Source organism: Mauremys mutica, chromosome 7 (genome assembly GCF_020497125.1).
Source record: "Mauremys mutica isolate MM-2020 ecotype Southern chromosome 7, ASM2049712v1, whole genome shotgun sequence".
NCBI lineage: Eukaryota > Metazoa > Chordata > Testudines > Geoemydidae > Mauremys > Mauremys mutica.
This window is the reverse complement of record NC_059078.1, coordinates 62,130,454-62,150,036: the sequence shown is the minus strand read 5'-3', so window position 1 is coordinate 62,150,036 and position 19,583 is coordinate 62,130,454. Positions and strand designations below refer to the sequence as shown.

At 40.2% G+C, this 19,583-nt stretch overlaps 1 protein-coding gene across 1 annotated transcript in view; it reads left to right on the top strand.

Annotated features, from left to right (window-relative positions):
- ERCC6 (ERCC excision repair 6, chromatin remodeling factor) overlaps positions 1-19,583 on the top strand; it is an 87,525-nt gene that overhangs the window by 15,474 nt on the left and 52,468 nt on the right. The window contains exon 5 of the mRNA XM_045024660.1: positions 13,506-13,634. Coding sequence (XP_044880595.1) covers positions 13,506-13,634 — 129 coding nt within the window. The remainder of the gene's footprint in view (positions 1-13,505; positions 13,635-19,583) is intronic.

The following is a 19,583-nucleotide window of genomic DNA, read 5'->3' as shown; positions in this document are numbered from 1 at the left end:
GCGAGCTCCTGCTGCTGGTAAGGTGGCGGTTGGATGGGGTAGAGGTTCTGAGGGGACGGTCAGGGGATGTGGAACAGGGAGGGTTGGGAGTGGGAGTCCCGGTGGGACTGTCAGGGGGCGGGGATGTGGATAGGGGTCAGGAGGGCAGTTGGGACAGGGAGCGGGGGGCTTGAATAAGGGGGTGGGATCCTGGGGGGGCAGTTAGGAGCGGGGGTCCCGGGAGGGGTAGTCAGGGGATGAGGAGCAGAGGGTGCTTGAATTCTGTTAAATCAGCACGCGTTTGAGATAGAAAACTGTATTCTATTCTGGCTCATGTATAAACACCAGAATTGTTATGGAAATGCTGGTTGTGATTTTGAATTTTGCATATTAAGCATGATTCAACCATTTTGTTATGTCAGAAGAATAGGGTCTCTTTCCCAGACTTATAGCACTTGCTCTTTGAGTACAGAATTAATTTTCTGAGAATTTACAAGTAAATTGTGCAATTAGTTTGAGTTAAAATTAATTGATCCTTTAAGAAATGTAGCACCCTGTGTCAGATCACCCTTTTTTGGACCTGAATAATCTTAATCATAGAATTATAAAACTGGAAGGGACCTTGAGAGGTCATCGAGCCCAGTCCCCTGTACTCAAGGCAGGAGTAAATATTATCTAGACCAGTGTTTCCCAAACTTGCAACACTTGCATACCCCTTTTGAGACATTTGTCTTACCGGCGTACCCCTTCTCTGATGAAGATAATTTTTGGGGGGAGGCCCCTCTCAGGCCACTGCCAGCCCCTTGCCACCCGGGGTCCCGACCGCCGGCCCCGCTCAGCCCGCTGCTGGCCTGGGTAAATGGCACCCCCAGCTGGCAGCAGGCTGAGTGGGACCGGTGGGCGGGGTCTTAGATTCCGGATGCCGGCCCCGCTCAGCCTGCTGCCAGCCCTTGTCACTCGGGGTCCCAGCTGCCCGCTGCCGGCCTGGGTGAACGGGGCCCCCTGGCTGGCAGCAGGCTGAGCGGGACCAGTGAATGGGACCCCCGGCCGGCAGCGGGCTGAGCTGCTCAGCTCGCTGTGGGTCCGGGGTTCTATCTGCCGGCCCTGCTTAGCCCACTGTGGGCCCCTTGCTACCTGGGGTCCTGGCCGCCGGCCTGGCTCAGCCCGCTACCGGCCCCTTGCCAGCCGGGGTGAAGCCCTTTCACGTACCATCAGGGGTATGCGTACCACACTTTGGGAAACACTGATCTAGACCATCCCTGACAGGTGATTGTCTAACTGCTTTTAAAAACCTCCAATGATGGAGATTCCACAAACTCCCTAGGCAATTTATTTCAGTGCTTAACTACCCTGATAGGAAGTTTTTCCTAATGTCTAACCTAAACCTCACTTGCTGCAATTTAAGCCCATTACTTCTTTTCCTATCCTCGGAGGTTAACAAGAGCCATTTTTCTACTTCCCTCTTGTAACAACCTTTTATTTACTTGAAAATTATTATCATGTCCTCCCCCAGTTTTCTCTTCTCTAAACAAAACAAACCCAATTCTTTCAATCTTTCTTCATTGGTCATGTTTTCTAGCCCTTTAGTCATGTTTGTTGCTCTCCTCTGAACTTTCTCCAATTTGTCCACATCTTTCCTGAAATGTGGTGCCCAGAACTAGACACAATACTCCTGTTGAGGCTGTATCAACCCGTATCTCGTGTCTTGCTTACAATACTCCTGCTAATACATCCCAGAATTATGTTTGCTTTTATTGCAATAGTGTTACTCTGTTGAGTCAATTTAGCTTGTGATCTACTATGACCCCCAGATCCCTTCTGCAGTACTCCTTCCTAGGCAGTCATTTCCCATTTTGTATGTATGTGACTGATTGTTCCTTCCTAAGTGGAGTACTTTGCATTTGTCCTTACTGAATTTTATCCTATTTACTTCAGACCATTTCTCCAGTTTGTCCAGATCATTTTGAATTTTAATCCTATCCTCCAAAGCACTTGCAACCCCTCTCAGTTTGGTATTGTCCACAAACTTTATAAGTGTACTCTCTATGCCATTATCTAAATCATTGGTGAAAATATTGAACAGAACTGTACCCAAGACCGATCCCTGCAGGACCCCACTTGATATGCCCTTCCAGCTTGACTGTGAACCACTGATAACTACTTTCAGGGAATGGTTTTCCGACCAGTTATGCGCCCACCTTATAGTAGCTCCATCTAGGTTGTATTTCCGTAGTTTGTTTATAAGAAGATCATGCAGACAGTATCAAAAGCCTTACTAAAGTCAAGATATACCACATCTACTACTTCTCCATCCACAAGGCTGTCGAAGAAAGCTATTAGATTGGTTTGACACAATTTGTTCTTGACAAATACACATTGACTTACTTATCACCTTATTATCTTCTAGGTGTTTGCAAATCGATTGCTTAGTTATTTGCTCCATTATTTTTCTGAGTACTGAAGTTAAGCTGACTCGTCTATAATTTCCTGGGTTGTGCTTATTCTCATTTTTATGTATTGGCGCACTGTATTTGCCATTTTCCAGTCCTCTGCAATCTCTCCCATCTTCCACAACTTTTTTAAGATAATCGCTAATGGCTCAGATATCTCCTCAGTCAGCTCCTTGAGTATTCTAGGACGTATTTAATCAGACCCTGGTGATTTGAAGACCTCTAACTTGTCTATGTAATTTTTAATTTGTGTTTTCCCTGTTTTAGCCTCATATCCCACCTCATTTTCACTGGCATTCACTATGTTAGACGTCCAATTGCTACTAAAATTTTTGGTGAAAACTGAAACAAAAGTCATTTAGCACTACTGCCATTTCCACATTTTCTGTTATTGTTTCCCCCCCATCATCAAGTAACGGGCCTACCCTGTCTTTGGTCTTCCTCTTGCTTCTAATGTGTTTGTAGAACGTTTTCTTATCCTTTCTGTCTCTGTCTAGTTTAATCTTCTTGTTTGCCTTGGCCTTTCTAATTTTATCCCACATGCTTCTGTTTGTTTATATTTATCCTTTGTAATTTGACCTACTTTCCACTTTTAGTAGCACTCTCTCATGAGTTTCAGATCATTGAAGATCTCCTGGTTAAGCCAGGGTGGTCTCTTGCTGTACGTCTTATCTTTCCTATGTAGTGGAATAGTTTGCTTGTGCCCTTAAAAATGGCTCCTTGAAAAATTGCCAACTCTCATGAACTGTTTTTCTCCTTACACTTGCTTCCCATGGGATCTTACCTACGAACTTCTTGAGTTTGCTAAAGCTGCCTTCTTGAAATCCATTATCTTTATTGTGCTTTGTTCCCTTTTACCATTCCCTAGAATCATGAACTCTTTCATTTCATGGTCACTTTCACCCAAGCTGCCTTCCACTTTCAAATTCTCAACCAGTTCCCCCCTATTTGTCAAAATGAAATGTATAACAGCCTCTCTATAGTAGATTTCTCCACCTTCTGAAATAAAAAATACATTCCAAGAACTTGTTGGATAATCTGTGCCCTACTGTGTTATATTCCCAACAGATGTCTGGGTAGTTGAAGTCCCCCATCACCAACAAGTCCTGTGCTTTGGCTGATTTTGTTAGTTGTTTAAAAAAAGCCTCATCCACTCTTTTTCCTGGTTAGATGGTCTGTAGTGGGTAATGGAATAAGACAAATGTTTCAACCTTCCAATATACTTTACTCATTGAAATCTTGTGTATAGGCTACTTTGAAACCTTTTTTTTTTTTTTTTTTAAGATTAATGGTAATTTTTACCATTATTTTTCTTAATTGAAAGTTTCTTCTGCTACAGAGAATTCCACTATGAATTTCCCTCTTTGAGAATGATGGCCATTTCCCATTGTTCTCAAAGGAAGTGAGGCTAAAAATGCCCTTAGTAAAGATGTCCTCTTTAAATTGGCCACTATGAAGGACATAGGGCTGATAGCTGCTGAAAAACAGTAGGTCAAAGCGCACCATGTAACCTTTAGTATTGGGTAGCCGGGTTCACCCTGTGCTCTAGCCTGCTGCAAACTACGCCACGGCTTGTTGTGCACTAACTCTGTATAGACATGCCCTTGCTCTTTCTAGAGAGGTGGGGGAGAAGCAGTTGTCAGGGACTGTATGTGAGGAACAGGATGACAGAATCAGGCCTTGCAGCAGGGTTCTGAAGTAGTTGGGCCTTCTGGGGGATGGTAAGCAACAGGTGAGAGAGAGACCTATTTAGACTGTTTTATTGTTTTTAAATCCTTTTACTCTTCTGCTTTTCTATGTTCCTACTATTAAGATTAAACAGTACTTTAAGAAAGTTGCTTGGTCACTCTGTTGTACACTGGTCACAGCTCTTGAAGGAAAACTTGCAGGTGTCGAGTCCAGTTGGACTTGCTGAGAAATTGTAGTTAGTACACAGGAAGCTTTAACCTAAGACTCTAGGAGCAAGAGAATCATGAGATTCCAATCCAAGGAGGTAAAGGTTGAGAGCCTGTCATTTGAGGTGGTGCACTGAGAGAGATCAGAGGTGTCAGGAGGTGCAGCTAGCCCTGTAACCTTGACAGCCACTGCCTCTATTCCAGGGATAGGCAACCTATGGCACGTGTGTCAAAGGTGGCACGCAAGCTGATTTTCAGTGGCACTCACACTGCCCACGTCCTGGCCACTCGTCTGGGGTTCTCTGTATTTTAATTTAATTTTAAATGAAGCTTCTTAAACATTTTAAAAATCTTATTTACTTTACATGCAACAATAGTTTAGTTATATATTATAGACTTATAGAAAGATCTTTTAAAATGTTAAAATGTATTACTGGCACGCAAAACCTTAAATTAGAGTGAATAAATGAAGACTCGGCACACCACTTCTGAAAGGTTGCCGACCCCTGCTCTATTCATTCCTAATAGAAGTGAAGCCTAGCTGTCTTTAGAGAATATGTTGGTCCAAGATAGCATAGGTGAAAATGATTATTAACTGAAGTTCCAATTGCAGAATCCTTATTGTTGGTGGGGATGCCTTGGCTAGAAAGAGCTCAATTTTACTTTCAGATCCCAGATTGAGAGACCAGAGCTGGAATTGATAAGACAATAGGCATGGAATCAGATGATGTCACTTTTCAAAGTAAAACCACATGTTAGTTATGTAATTCTTCTGTATGGGGATTTCAATAGGGGATTAATCTGAGCGATGTCAATAGGGCCAAAGACAGGCTTTTTTGTAGGCTGTGCTAAAGTATTAATAAATGTATTAATCAGTAAAATATTTACTACTTTATTGAATGAAGCTGTACTCTTCCATTAAAATAGGTCAATATTAAATCATTTTTAATTCAGTGTTTTCATCAAGAGTAATTTATTTTGATTGAAAGTTTTAATATGATTCACAGTTTAAATTCATTCAGATTTTTTAATAATGTTAAGATTGTGACAATTTATCTTTAGCAAAGTCATATCATAGACTACATTTCTTTAAGTTGCTAAAGTTACAATAAAAGCTTAAATGAATTTTAGAAATATCAATAACTGTAATTGCCACCAAAACATTCCATCTCTTAAAAATTTCATAGCTGCAGTTATTGTGGCTGTTAAACTGCAGCTGTCCACATTGACATTTTTATGTTGATACCCCCAGGTAATCTTCATTATGGGAAATGCTACTAGAAAATAAAATACAGTGAATTAAGAAGCATATTAAGAATGCCTTGTAAATGAGAGCAAATAACATTTCTGTCTAGTTCCATGTCAGTTTTTAGTTTTGGATACAAATGACTGGATGAGATTTCAGTAAATTTCCCTCCTGAGAAAGGAGGGAAAAATCCTTTAGGAGTACTTAACAGAACAGTACCTTAGGGCTAGATGCTGAATAAAGTGCTGTGTTTGTAAGGCAGAAAACAAGTCTTAAACGTAAAACTTTGTGAGGAGTGGGAGTTGAAGGGATTGTCCTGCATCAGGGTGAAAGTATTGTGGTGTTGAAGTCTGATAATTAGCGAGGTGTAGTACTGCTATGACTTTCTAGATCAAGAGACCATTTCCAAAGTGGAAGTTTGTGTTCTTGCAATAAACAGATCAAGTATGTGATAGTTCTGGGATCTTTCTTTTCTTCATACAGTTACTTTGAGGAAGCAGGAGGCCTAATTCCGTGAAGCAAGATGTAATCAGTAGCGAGGAAGAGAGGAAATGTAGTTACAGAATTGAGCATGCATGCCTCTGTGACTTTAAGTGTATTATCTTGTGTAAAAGAAAAACTGGCTTAGTTCATATGATCATGTTCACTTCTAGTGGCTGTAATTGGAGACTAGAACAGCTTGCAACCTGCATCCACTCCAGTTTATTTTACAATAGCGCCCAAAGCCCCCAGTCAGGGCTTGGGGCCTGTTGAGCAGACACATAGGGAAGTATTATCCCAACCTGAGGCGGTTAAAATCTAATTTTTTAAGACAAGACACAACAAGTAAGAGTAACAAACAATAAGAGAGGATAAGGATAAGAGGCTGCTAATATCTATAACCTCCCAGTTCTGAATCAGCTCTAAGAGGTAGGTTTTTTTTTTTAAAGTAAAGATATCAATGTGTCATCATTGCCCACTGACCCTCATTCTAATAATTATTGGCTAAAGAGTTTGTCAGTTTCTGCAGTAGAGTCCCATAGTTCTGGTGCTGAAGATCCCAGGTTGGATCCCTACTAACAGGGTGTCTTTATGTTGTTGAAGTTCATTTCACTTAAACAACAGCTCTCTTAAGGCAGAGATGCCTAAAGTTAGGCCTATGAGTCCTAAAATGCTGCCTCCTTTTCCTTGGAACTGTAGGGTGAAGACAAAGTTGATTAATTTCAAGATTTAATTGCTCATGATTAGAAATTGCATGTTTTACTGATTTCCTCTATTTAAGTTCAGAAGATACAAATAATTATTGGTCCTGTGCATTTTTATTTGTAAAGTTTATATACATTTATATACAAAACTTGTTGGATCTGTCAGACTCTTTGCAAGTAAACATCTTTGGGTTTTCTTGTATCGTTCTCCTGAACAATCTGAAGCATCTTACAAAATGAAAAGATACCTCTCATCAACAGTCACTTTTAAAGTTTTTTTTATTATGATGGGTTTCCCTTCAGAAGTAAGTCCAGAGTGGTGTTTTTAATTGAATTTAACTATAACTTGGGGGTCTTTGCTTTTCTTCATATATTGGATTTAAATTATCAAGCACTTATGTTGTGGAGTTTGTCACTATTACAGTATCTGTATCTGGGGAAATTCATAGAGTTCAGAGGTCATCTTTACAGAGATCTTTTGCTTCTACGGTGCTTCCTTGCCATCTTTGTCTCCATGGCAGCCACCAATGCTTTCTTTTCAGATGCTTCCAGGGGTGGATTTCCATTCCATATTGTGCAAATTAATTAGGTGGTGCATTTCCCATAGATTTCCAGAGGAGAGCATGGGAGACAGCTCTCTGCCCACAGAGTTCAGTCCCTATCAAGCACACATAGGGTATGTCTACACAGGGATGAAAATTCCATGGTTGGCCCGGGTCAGCTGGCTTAGGTCCTGGGACTGAAAAATTGCTGTGTAGACTTTCAGGCTCAGGCTGGAGCCCGAGCTCTGGGATCCTGCGAGGGTGGTTGGTCCCAGAACTTGGGCTCCAACCCGAACCCAAGCCATCTATATGGCAATGTTTAGCCCTGCAAGCCCAAGCCCTGTGAACCCGAGTCAGCTGACTTGGGCCAGTGGTGGCCATGCCTTGGGGCTTTTATCCCCATGTAGATGTGCCCATGGGCAGATCGTCAGGGTTGGAAAGGCACCTCCAGACCTGTGTTTGTCTGATAGAGTCCCCTGAGTTCATGGAAGTGCAAATGGCTATTGGCCCCAGAGAATTCAGTCAAAAATATCAAGACATGAAAACTGAATTGCTTTTTTCCCTGGCCAGGTCAGCATTTACGTATTATCTCTCTCCTATCCAGGGAGATTAAGTGATTCAAATGCTTCATAATTTCAGAGGTGTAAATTAAAAAAAGAAAATGCTGAAACATTACCTTTCTGTGAAGACCTTCTCTTAGACAGAGCATCCTGACTGCTCTTTAAAATGACAACGCCAAGATGCAAATGAAGATGTATTCCGGTTCACTCTCTGAATACACCTTTCATTCCAAGCTCAAGTGCATAATTGTCTGCATCAGTCTTAATTTACTCTCTGAGGTTTGTGCTACTAACTGCGTGTATTTCATCTGCTAGGACATACCAATTAAATCCACTCGTATAGACATAAAAAGTCAGATCAGAAAAGTAACACCAAATGTCTCAGTTTAGCAGATGAGAATAATCGGTAAGGGATTCTTAGCTGTCTAAAATAGAGAACATATTATGCTACAGAATTGTAAACTATATTAAACACTCAGCTTGGTTCCTGAATATATTTTTTAAAATCATATTGTGCTCATTACTGTGCTTCTGTTATGGAATTTCTTTCTTGGGTATTGAAATAAATGGAATATGAGCTTACTATCTAAATTCACTCCTATATTAAGAATGATTTAACTGCATGATGCATTGTTTTTCCACTACTTTTGCAGACTGAGGCTACTCTTGGGTCAGTGATAATTAATAACATGAAAAATAAAGAGATTTCTCAATAAGGTTGCTGAGAATTTCAAGCAGCATGTTATTTTATACATTAACATCTGTATTTCTTATATTGCTCAGTTATCCTAGTAAGGCCTAACCTGGGGTAGTAAGGAATTTTCCCACCCCATAAACTACATTGTACAATTGATTAGGTACAGTGAAGTATTTCTGGCTTGCATCAGATATTTGTCACTGCTGGGGAAAGGATACTGAACTGTATGGCCTGTCTGAGCTATTATGGCAAACCTTATGTTTCTATACTTTCATTACAGCTAAAACAAGTTGCTGCAAAATTTAATTATTTACTTTTAAAGTATCATGGACTATTGTATCTCAAATGTTCCTCAATACAGTGCCTTAGCATTCTGTTCACAGGGTTTCTTAATACATATGGTAACCTAATACCAAGCTTTGGAAAATGTTGATAATATAGGAGACAGTTACAAATTGCAGCCATTTCATATAAACTTGGTACTAATGAAAGCTACAATTACCTGTGGAGGAGATGTAACACCAAATTATTTTAATACTAGTTTCTTGTAGTGTAACACTTGAATAAAATAACAGATACAAAGTTTGCAAAAGAGAAACGTTCCCAAAGAAAAATAAACTGCATAATGTACCAACTCAGACTGTGGACATAAAATTATTAGGTACCTAGAAAGTTAGCAGACTTAACCAATATAGTCCAGGCCTCTTTTACAAAATACATTTGTGTAATCTGAGACATCTGGCTTCCAAACATTCCATGGCCAAACATGACTCCTTGCAAAGTGCTGAGCACCTGCAGCTTTCAGTGACTACAATTGGATATAGTATATCCTTATGGCTGCTCCTTGATCACTTTCTCCAGTATGCATGAGAGGGTGCTATATTTCTTCCCAGAGGAGAATAAACTTTCATTATTTCTTAGTGATGATTCATATTGGAAGGATAAAATTAGAGATTGGGTCCTTCCTTATCCAAATTACTGCCCAGTTTGCCAACTACATGATAAATTGATTTAAAAGCCACTGAAATGCATTTCCCTTCTATTTGTGCCCCTGCAGTCAGTATTGAAGCAGTGTAAGATATTTAGTATGATTATGATAGTGTTTCCTTCTTTGTTTGACTTGGTGATATTTTTTTTCTGGATAGACTAATCTAATCAACAAATTCAGACCCATGTCTCCCTTCCCACAGGTCCTTTCCAGTCCTACATTTTATGATTTGTCAGCATTTATCAGATTTTACCATCGATTCACCATTAATTTGGGGCTATTTGCATAAACTGTGCATGGTAGCTCATCACTGAAGAAGGGAACAGAAAAATCCCAAATATATTCACTGTGTGTGAATAGGAAATACAGCATTTCCTCAGCATTTTTGGACAGGGTGGGGGAAAGTACATGTGCTAGTGGCTGTAGAAAATACCTAAACGAGTCAGAGTGCATCTGTCATGTGTGCATGACTATTTAAAGGAGTGCAGGGAAAGAATGTTACTTATTTGTTTTAAGTAACTTCTTCTGTGTCTTGCTTTTTAAACTAATCAGGGGTGTAAACACTTTATTTCATGGAATGTGGCCAAATGAGACAGTTTAGGAACTTGCTTATAAATATTTGTAACCCACTTAATTTTTGGTTAGAAAACTGTGTTAGTATGAAGACTTCAGCTTTTCATTTCCCCCCATATTCTCATTTTTTGCATATACCTCTTCATTTCTTATTTAATGTCTGTCTCTTCTTCATAAGTTTTGTTCTTACAGGCTTATAGCCGCTATACAGTGGAGCCAAAGTGCTTTACTAATGGAGCTGGCCTCAGCCAAACTGACCAGCATCACGAGGCACTGGTCAGTTTCACAATCCAGCCATCTCCCTAGGTAATTAATTGATGCATAGGTGGCAGTAGTCATCCATGTTGTTGCTCTGCATAGTCGAAGTTACAGGTTTATTGCTGAGTTCCCTAGAAATAGGCTGTAAGTGAATTCTGGGAAGATAAGTTTTCTAGTTGGAAAACTACTACAGAGCAATGTCTTTGTCCCTTAATTCAGTATGTTTAAAGTTCATTTGAGAGTATAGTGATTGTCTGGTTTAACCCACATAGTTGCTATTAGGGATCCTGAATGAACTCTTGCAGAAAAATGATGAGACAAAAACACCACATCACCTGTGGGTGAACACTTCTCACAAAGTGATCACTCTATAGCTGACTTCTCAGTCCTCATCCTCAAAGGAAACCTGCAAAACACTTTCAAAAGACAAGCAATGGAGCTTAAATTCATAACTTTGCTAGACTAAAAATCATGGACTGAATAGAAACACCAGATTTATGGCTTATTAGAACAATCTATAACCTCTGACAACCTGCCCCCCTCCCCACCCAGCTTAGTTTTCCCCCCTCCTCCTTTCCTCCCTATGACTGGAGGGGTGTTAACATGCCACTTCACCTTGATTGGTCTCTTGAACTATGTGTTAACTACTTATGCTAAACAATTTTTTCCACCTTGTATTTAACTGTGAGACTCTGACGCCAGGTCTACACTACAGACTTCTATGGGTATAACTACATCACTCGGGTGTGAAAAATCCCTACCCCTGAGCAACATAGTTAACCCAACCTAACCCTCGTCAGTGTGGACAGTGCTATGTCAATGGGAGATTTTCTTCCGTTGGCACAGCTACCATCCTTGGGAGGTGGATTAACTTAGCCAACAGGAGAAGCTCTCCTGTTAAGGTAGTAGCGTCTTCACTAAAGTGCTACAGCGGCACAGCTGCACCACTGTACATGTAGATGAAACCCTACGTTTCCCAGACCTAAAAAAGAGCTCTGTGGAAGCTCGAAAGCTTGTCTCTCTCACCAACAGAAATTGGTGCAATAAAAGATATTACCTCAACCACTGTGTCACACTTACACTTGAGATACAATACACTTTGCATAATACTGTATAATAAGATATTTCAGAGAGAGATTAAGCATAGTGAAGAAAGGAAGGATGAATTTCAGAAGAGGTGTGCAAATATCCTTCAGATTATCAATATCTCCTTAATCCATCTCCCTGTTGTGATGAAATTGAAAATAAATAAACCCTGTTATTCCATTATCTTGCAGTAATTTTTTTCTGCTATTACAGCTATCTAGTCAACAGAGGGAGCCTGAGCTAACTAAAAATTCACTTGTTAATATTCCCACTAGTAAACTTTAAGAGCTTAAATGTTAGTTGGGGGCAGAAATTGTTCTGCTGTAATGTTTATGCATCATAGAAAGCAGAAATGTAAAGATCTGTTGGGTCCCATCTTGTCCATCCCCTATTGTGCCATTGTAGAATTGTTCTAGAGAGTATATTCTCCAGTGCTTTCTCCAGTTTAGAGTTGAATGATTCAAGAGCTGAGAGATCCAGTGCTTCACTGAGAAGACTGTTCCACAGCATAATAGCTCTTGCCGTTAAGACGCTTATCCTAGTATTCAGCCTAAATTTTCCTTCACTCATTTTCGTCCTTTTGCTACTATTTACAACCTTTTGGACCATCCTAAACAATTCATCTCTCTGCTTGTTTTCTTACATTTCTCAAATACTTGTAGGCTGCTATTATACCCACCTTCTCCCCTGAAGTCATCATTTAGCTCTACATATTTGGTTATTTGAATCTATCTCTCTACCTCATAATAGTTTTTGTAGTGAGGTATATAATTTCCTGTGTGATATATTCTTAAAATGGGCAGTAAAGTATTTGCATTTTTCAAAGGGAAAAACTGCAGATTCATTGGGGGGATGGGGCGGGCAGAATTTCAGCAGGCACAGACTTTCCTGCTAGCCAGTTTTTCAAAAGGCTATAAGGAAATAGTCATCTCATTATCTGGTTCTTACAGTATGTGGTAACCTTTTATTAACTGAAATATTGATGACTGCTCTTGTGCCGTGCCTCCAGAGCAGCAGCATGATAGCACATTTTCCATCTGTCCCACAGCTGTACCACCTTATGTGAAAATTCTCTGAATGCGCAAGCTTAGCACAGTTAGATCTGATAGCATTGGATGAGAGACTTCCCAGGACTGCTTAAAAGCTACATGAACTGGTGTTAGTTTTTCAGTACTCTTCCTACTTAATCAATATTGAATCAGTTTCTCCCAGCCTGGAGATGGGGAACACTGTGCTATTGGAAGTGCATATTTTGAATAAGACAAAAACCCAAGATGCTAACTACTTTGGGTATTTAAGATCTTTTCTCACTTTTCATAAGAGAAGTGAGAACCCCAGTGACTTCTCCAAGTTCTGGCTTGGATAATTACACTGCCTACCTGAAATCTCTCTGTAATTTCAAATTACTATCCTCATTTCCTACCTGAAACAGTAAGTGTTGAACAGCAAAAGGGTGGATAGCATATAAGGTGATGTAGGCTTTTTCTGGGTAAAAGGAGCTATGTAAATAATATTTTGCGTAAAACTTTCAAAAGCACATAAGATTCATTTTTAAAAGTGAGTTGGGCTCTGAAGTGCCTAAATCCTGTTGACTTTCACTGAGACTTAGGCTTCTAAATTGGTCAGGCTCTTCTGAAAATTTTCTCCTTAGATATATGGAAAGAATGGAGTCAAAGTTTTTAGAAAAGTATAAACAAACACTTCAGTAACATTGAAGACAATAGTGAAATGCATGTACACATGGAGACAATTAAGATGTCCACATGCAACTTTTGGTATTTCCTAATTTTTGTGCGCTTAACCATGTAATCTTAACATTCTCTTAGATGGATTATTATTTAATTCTGTAAAGAGATTTCACGATATAGTTTGTGTGAATGACACTATACAAAAGCTGTTTTTTTTTTCTTTTGGGGGCAGAAACGCTAAAGACATTTTTCCATTTTCTAATTTATCTTGGGTTTTCTACTTGCTGCGTAGATCAGTTTAATTTCATGTTGTATTTGTAATCACGGTAATTGAATGGTGAATCTTAATGTCATTATAGGAGATGGCATAAACAACGATTGAAGGACAAAGAGGAACGTCGAATGGCAGAAGAAGATTCTGATGAAAGTGACGCTGAATTTGATGAGGGTTTCAGAGTACCAGGATTTCTCTTCAGAAAGCTTTTTAAGTGGGTATCATATACTTTTAAAATATTGTACAGACTGTTTATGCAAATAAATAATTATTAGCTGTCATTTCCAAGTACCCTATCCTGTACTCAGATGAGTAATCGCTGTGGCGTCTATTAAAAATAGATGGATAATAAATGATTACGTGAATATGGGAAATATCTATATATCAGCTAATCTAGTGGTAAAAGAAAGATTTAAGAACTGCTTTTCATTGTAAAGAACACTTTCTTTTCTTGGCAATGCTAATGTTTACCTGGGGTATGGAGTGGAAGGAAACTTTTTTTTAACGTGAAGATTAGCATACAGTGGCTGCAGCTGCTTTTAGTTGTGCATAAAAATTAGGAAAATGTGCACTTGTGTGATGGGAAGAGAGTTAAATACTTGGCAAAAACTGTGGGGAAGTCTCATCTTGAGAAAATTATTTTATAACCTATGTTAGTTTTATTTAAACTGCTATTTAAACTTAGACTAGACAAAATGCTCAGACATGTCGAGGTTGCAGTCCTGTAACCTATGTGGGGTATAGACCTGCTGCAGGATTAATAGTACCCTCTGTATGTTAGAACATTTTGTCCAGTCCAGGACTGTCCATCTTTCATTTCTGTGATACCATGATGCTGAATGTAAATTCTGAGAGACACTTACAAATCATTCAGCCTGGACTCTTCTGAATAAGCCAATTACAAAAGGCAATGCAAATAAGGTAGCTGACGAGTCAACCCATTACATAACTTCCCTCTGACTTTCATGTAATATTGACTTGAGTGCAGCTGTGGCTGGTGGTGTTCTGCACAGTAGGAAGACCATCTCCTCTCTGGAAAGATTAACTTTAAATCTAGTAATTAGCTCTATAGATGGCTATGCTTTGTAATAGGCATTGCATGGTATCCATTTAATCAGGAACAGTTAGCTTTATAACCTCAAAGAAATTACTACTTTTGTCCCACAGTTCCTCAGAATTAAAGAGCCAGCTCTGAAAGAGTAATTGAATAAATATCTGGGTGACAAGACCCTGATCAGCCAATGTATCCTCTCCAATTGTTTATACAAAGATAATGCAGAAATCCTCCTAAAAACAGATCCAAGTGAGGCAGACAACTAAAAATTAATCTTTGAGATATAAGCCTCACTAATGAAGGGTATCCCTGCAAGCATGAGTCAGTTGGCAAAACTTCCTAAGTGGTTAAAAAGATCAATTGAGTTGAATGATTTGTCTGACTTGTATGTTAAATGTTCAAGTCTCCTATGTATGAAGGCTCTCAGTCAATAGGCATTAAACTTTGAGTTCTGACCAAATTTGAGTACAAAGATGGCTGAATATTGACCTAAGGAAGCCTACAGTTGTAAATTCTACATGATGCTTTCTGACACTGTTTAATCGAATCCAAAACACATTTTCTCCCATTGGTAGTAATATCAGATCTTTTAACTTTTTTAGTAAACTGTTTAAGCAATATAATGCTTCCTCACCATCTATTACTGTCTGCTCTTCAGAAGGTATAGTTAGATGAACTGTGTTCCTGCTTCTTAATATAGTGATGGAACCAGGTTTCAGGAATGCCAGTGTAAGAACAAAACAAAAACTGGTGAGCAGGATTGCTTTTAATAAAGGCTAAGGTTTTGACATGGATATTTTTATTAAAAGTCACGGACAGGATGCAGGCAATAAACAGAATCACGGAAATGTACACAAGGCCAGCTTTAGGGAGAAGCAAGCAGAGCAATTGCCCATGGCCCCATGCCACAGGGGACCCTACGAAGCTATATTAAGGGTGGTGGGGCTCCAGCTGAAGCCCTAGGCAGTGGGGTTTGGGCTTTGGCTGAAGCATGAGCCCTGCCTCTCGGGGCTGAATTACTGGAATTTTGAGGAAGTTGCAGCGGTCTCGTAAAATCTCAGAATCCGTGACTGACTCATAGCCTTAAATAAAGCTATGTGATGCAGTGTACTGGCCATTTGAGGCCCCCTGCTGGTGGCCTTATGGTTCTACCATGCCCTGCCCCTGAAAAGGTGAAGGTGGGTCCTCAAAGTATGCCTAGAAAGGCTGCAGGGAAGCAGCCAATTAGAGCACAGCGAGCTCAGTTAAAAGGAGCAGCAGGGCCTGCCACCTGAGCATATCGGTTCTTGGCTGGGATCAGAAGTGGGAGGAAGTCCTGGGAAATGGAGAAAGTTTCTGGGCAAGGAGGCTTCGAGGAGGACCTGCTCAAGTAAGGATAAGCTGGAAAAACTTTCCAGGCCAAGAGGGCTCGGAGAGACCCTGTGCAAGCAGGGAACAAGGCAAATGGAACCTAAGGAGTGTAACCTAAGGTAACGGGTGAAAGTGATGGGATCAAGTGGCAAGCGGCCTGGGGAATAGCAGCAGCAACCAAGTAAATGAAAGCAATATGTGACTGCTGTCTATAGGGTCCCTTGGCTGGGACCCGGGATAGTGGACAGGCCTGGGTCCCCTCACCAGCCATTGTGGACATGGCTTAAGCCCCAAGCCCCCAAGAAAGGGGCTCAAATTTAAACAGATCTAGAGATGGGGCTGAAGATCCCAGAAAGGGCCAACCATTCATTGAACTTTGTTACCCTGGAAGGGGACTGAAGTTAAGAAATAACCTGGCTGGAGAGCTGACATACCATAGAACTGCTAAAGGCAAAGAGTCTCCAGGGAGAAAGCCCTCAGGTCACTGCTCTATAACAGGGCAGAGACAAACTTTAATCTAGCCCAGAAGGGGCTGAGAACTGAGCCCAGACGCAGGGCCACAGATACCAATAAGGGCACAGTGATAGTCCTTGTTCAATCTTTGTTATCCCAGAAAGGGTTCATCCATTTTAGACTATGTGCAACTTAGCTGAAGGGCTGAGCCACTGAAGACCCTCCTGATGAGGGCAACAGTGAACAGGGAGCACCGTGTGTGTGTGTGAGAGAGAGAGAGAGAATGTGTGTGCAGGTTCACACCAACTGACGGAGCACTTACAAGAGGTGAGTGTGCCCCGTCACAAGTCATAAATGTACATTTACTCTGCTATCTATGCTTCTACCTGAGAGAAGTCCTGTCTACACTGTGAGAAGTATTGTTGTGATACCCAGTCACAACACAGTTCTTTCCCAATGTAATTAAAGCATACCTCTGTCCCACCACTGAAGATGAAAGTAAAATGTATAACTGAATCCATGCTGTAGCAGTGAAATTACAGGGCTTTACATAATATGGTTAAAACACAATTCAATCATAGTTATGCTGGGAAGACCAAAAAGTATTTTAACTGGGTTCCCAACATGTTTTCATAATGAAGACCAGAACATAGAAAACTAGTGCATTGAAAGCTGTCAGGATATGAGGGATTAGAATTAGGTTAGGATGACTGTATCTCACTAGAAGAGTATTAACTTGTCTCATTTCTTCCCTGTGCTTTCACTTCAGTTCTGTTTTCTCTGTTCCTGTAAAACTCTCCACTGTGTCCTATAGTCATTAAAAGTGCTCTCCCTACCTGGGGAGGGAAAATAGTGTAAAAAATCTGAGCATTTGGGAATAGTTAATATTTTTAACTAACACTTGTATGGTCACAATCATTGAATGCAGACAGTCAGTATAAAAAATCACCACAATGCTTGTGAATCTGATAAACAAAGGTAGAAAATAAGTTGTGAAGAAAAGCATTTTGACCTCTCTTTTACAGGGTCATATTTAACTAAAAAACCCTCATATTCCTGAAAATGTTTTACTTACTGTTTTACAATAATTCCTAAGATAACATAACAGAGTAAAAAGAGACAGCATTTTGTGTACAGTCAGTTTCTTCCCTGTATAATGGCAAAATCCCCCCCCCCCCCCCAAAAGCATCTTATGACAATGTTTTTAGCGTGGACACCTACTACAGTAGGATCATGTTAGCATGAAATATGTTTAAAAACTGTACTTGCTAGACAAGTGCTAATGCTGTCAATCTCCAGTATAGATGGGGCTTGATTATGTTATAAAACCGTTTACAAAAGCATATAGGCAGGCCCTGTGGGCTTTGAAACCATATTTGCGTCTTTGTAGGGGGAATCTTAAAACATTGTTCAGATTTAACATGGTGTGAGTTCTACTGTAATCACACCATGACTGGCTAGCAGTACGCCATTGCAGTAGGATTCTGAGATGATAGTCACACATCAGATGTCATGAAGGCGATCCTATACCCCAGTTGTGGGTGTAGAATGAAAATCTAGGTAAGAAGATAAAGCGCCTATCTAAATACAGGCTTTGAAATCATTGTGAAGTGTTTTTCTTTCCTGCCTGTGGGGGTGTCATGCAGATTAATAGTTTACCTCCTTAATGATAGGTTTCAGAGCAACAGCCTTGTTAGTCTGTATCCGCAAAAAGAACAGGTGTACTTGTGGTATCTTAGAGACTAACAAATTTATTTGAGCATAAGCTTTCGTGGGCTAAAAACCACTTCATCGGATGCATGCAGTGGAAAATACAGTAGGAAGATAGATAGATATAATATAATACACACACACACACACACAGAACATGAAACAATGGGTGTTACCATACACACTATAACGAGAGTGATCAGTTAAGGTGAGCTATTACTAGCAGGAGAGAAAAAAAACTTTTTGTAGTGGTAATCAAAATGGCCCATTTCCAGCATTTGACAAGAAGCCCCCAAACCTGAAGCAAATATTCACCAGCAGCCACACACCACACAACAAAAACACTAACCCAGGAACCTATCCTTGCAACAAAGCCTGTTGCCAACTCTGTCCACATATCTATTCAGGGGACACCATCATAGGACCTAATTACATCAGCCACACTATTAGAGGCTCATTCACCTGCACATCTACCAATGTGATATATACCATCATGTGCCAGCATGCCCCTCTGCCATGTACATTGGCCAAACCGGACAGTCTCTGTGTAAAAGAATAAATGGACACAAATCAGACGTCAAGAATTATAACATTCAAAAACCAGTTGGAGAACACTTCAACCTCCCTGGTCTCTCGATTACAGACCTAAAAGTCGCAATATTACAACAAAAAACCTTCAAAAACAGACTCCAATGAGACACTGCTGAATTGGAATTAATTTGCAAATTGGACACCATTAAATTAGGCTTGAAAAAAGACGGAGTGGGTGGGTCATTACACAAAGTAAAAACTATTTCCCCATGTTTATTCCCCCCCCCCCCCTACGGTTCCTCACAAGACTAAGCTTGATAAATTTATGGAGGGGATGGTATAATGGGATAGCCTAATTTTGGCAATTAATTCGTCTTTGACTACTAGTGGTAACTATGCCCAATGGCTTGTGATGGGATGTTAGATGGGTTGGGATCTGAGTTACTACAGAGAATTCTTTCCTGGGTGTCTGGCTGGTGAGTCTTGCCCACATGCTCAGGGTTTAGTTGATCGCCATATTTGGGATCGGGAAGGAATTTTCCTCCAGGGCAGATTGGCAGAAGCCCTGAGGGTTTTTCGCCTTCCTCTGCAGCATGGGGCACGGGTCACTTGCTGGAAGATTCTCTGCACCATGAAGTCTTTAAACCATGATTTGAGGACTTCAGTGGCTCAGACACTGGTTTGATACGGGAGTGGGTGGGTGAGATTCTGTGGCCTGCATTGTGCAGGAGGTCAGACTAGATGATCATAATGGTCTCTTCTGACCTTAAAGTCTTTGATTCTATGGTATTCCCTTGAATAACTAGTACACAAATGCTTCAACCGCCTTGGTATTTCCCTTTAAATGACTTATGTTTTTAAGTCTATCTTGCTTCATTTCTTTCACCCTCATGGTCTTTCAGTTTAAACTGTTTGTTTTAATTCAGTATAATTCCTGCTTGCACTATTACATATTGTTATAAAAAAGCATGACCTAAAATCAGTCTCAATCTGGCCTCCCAACTCCAACCTTCTTGATTTTTCATTTTATATTCTTCCGTTAATCTATGTTTAAATTGGGATATA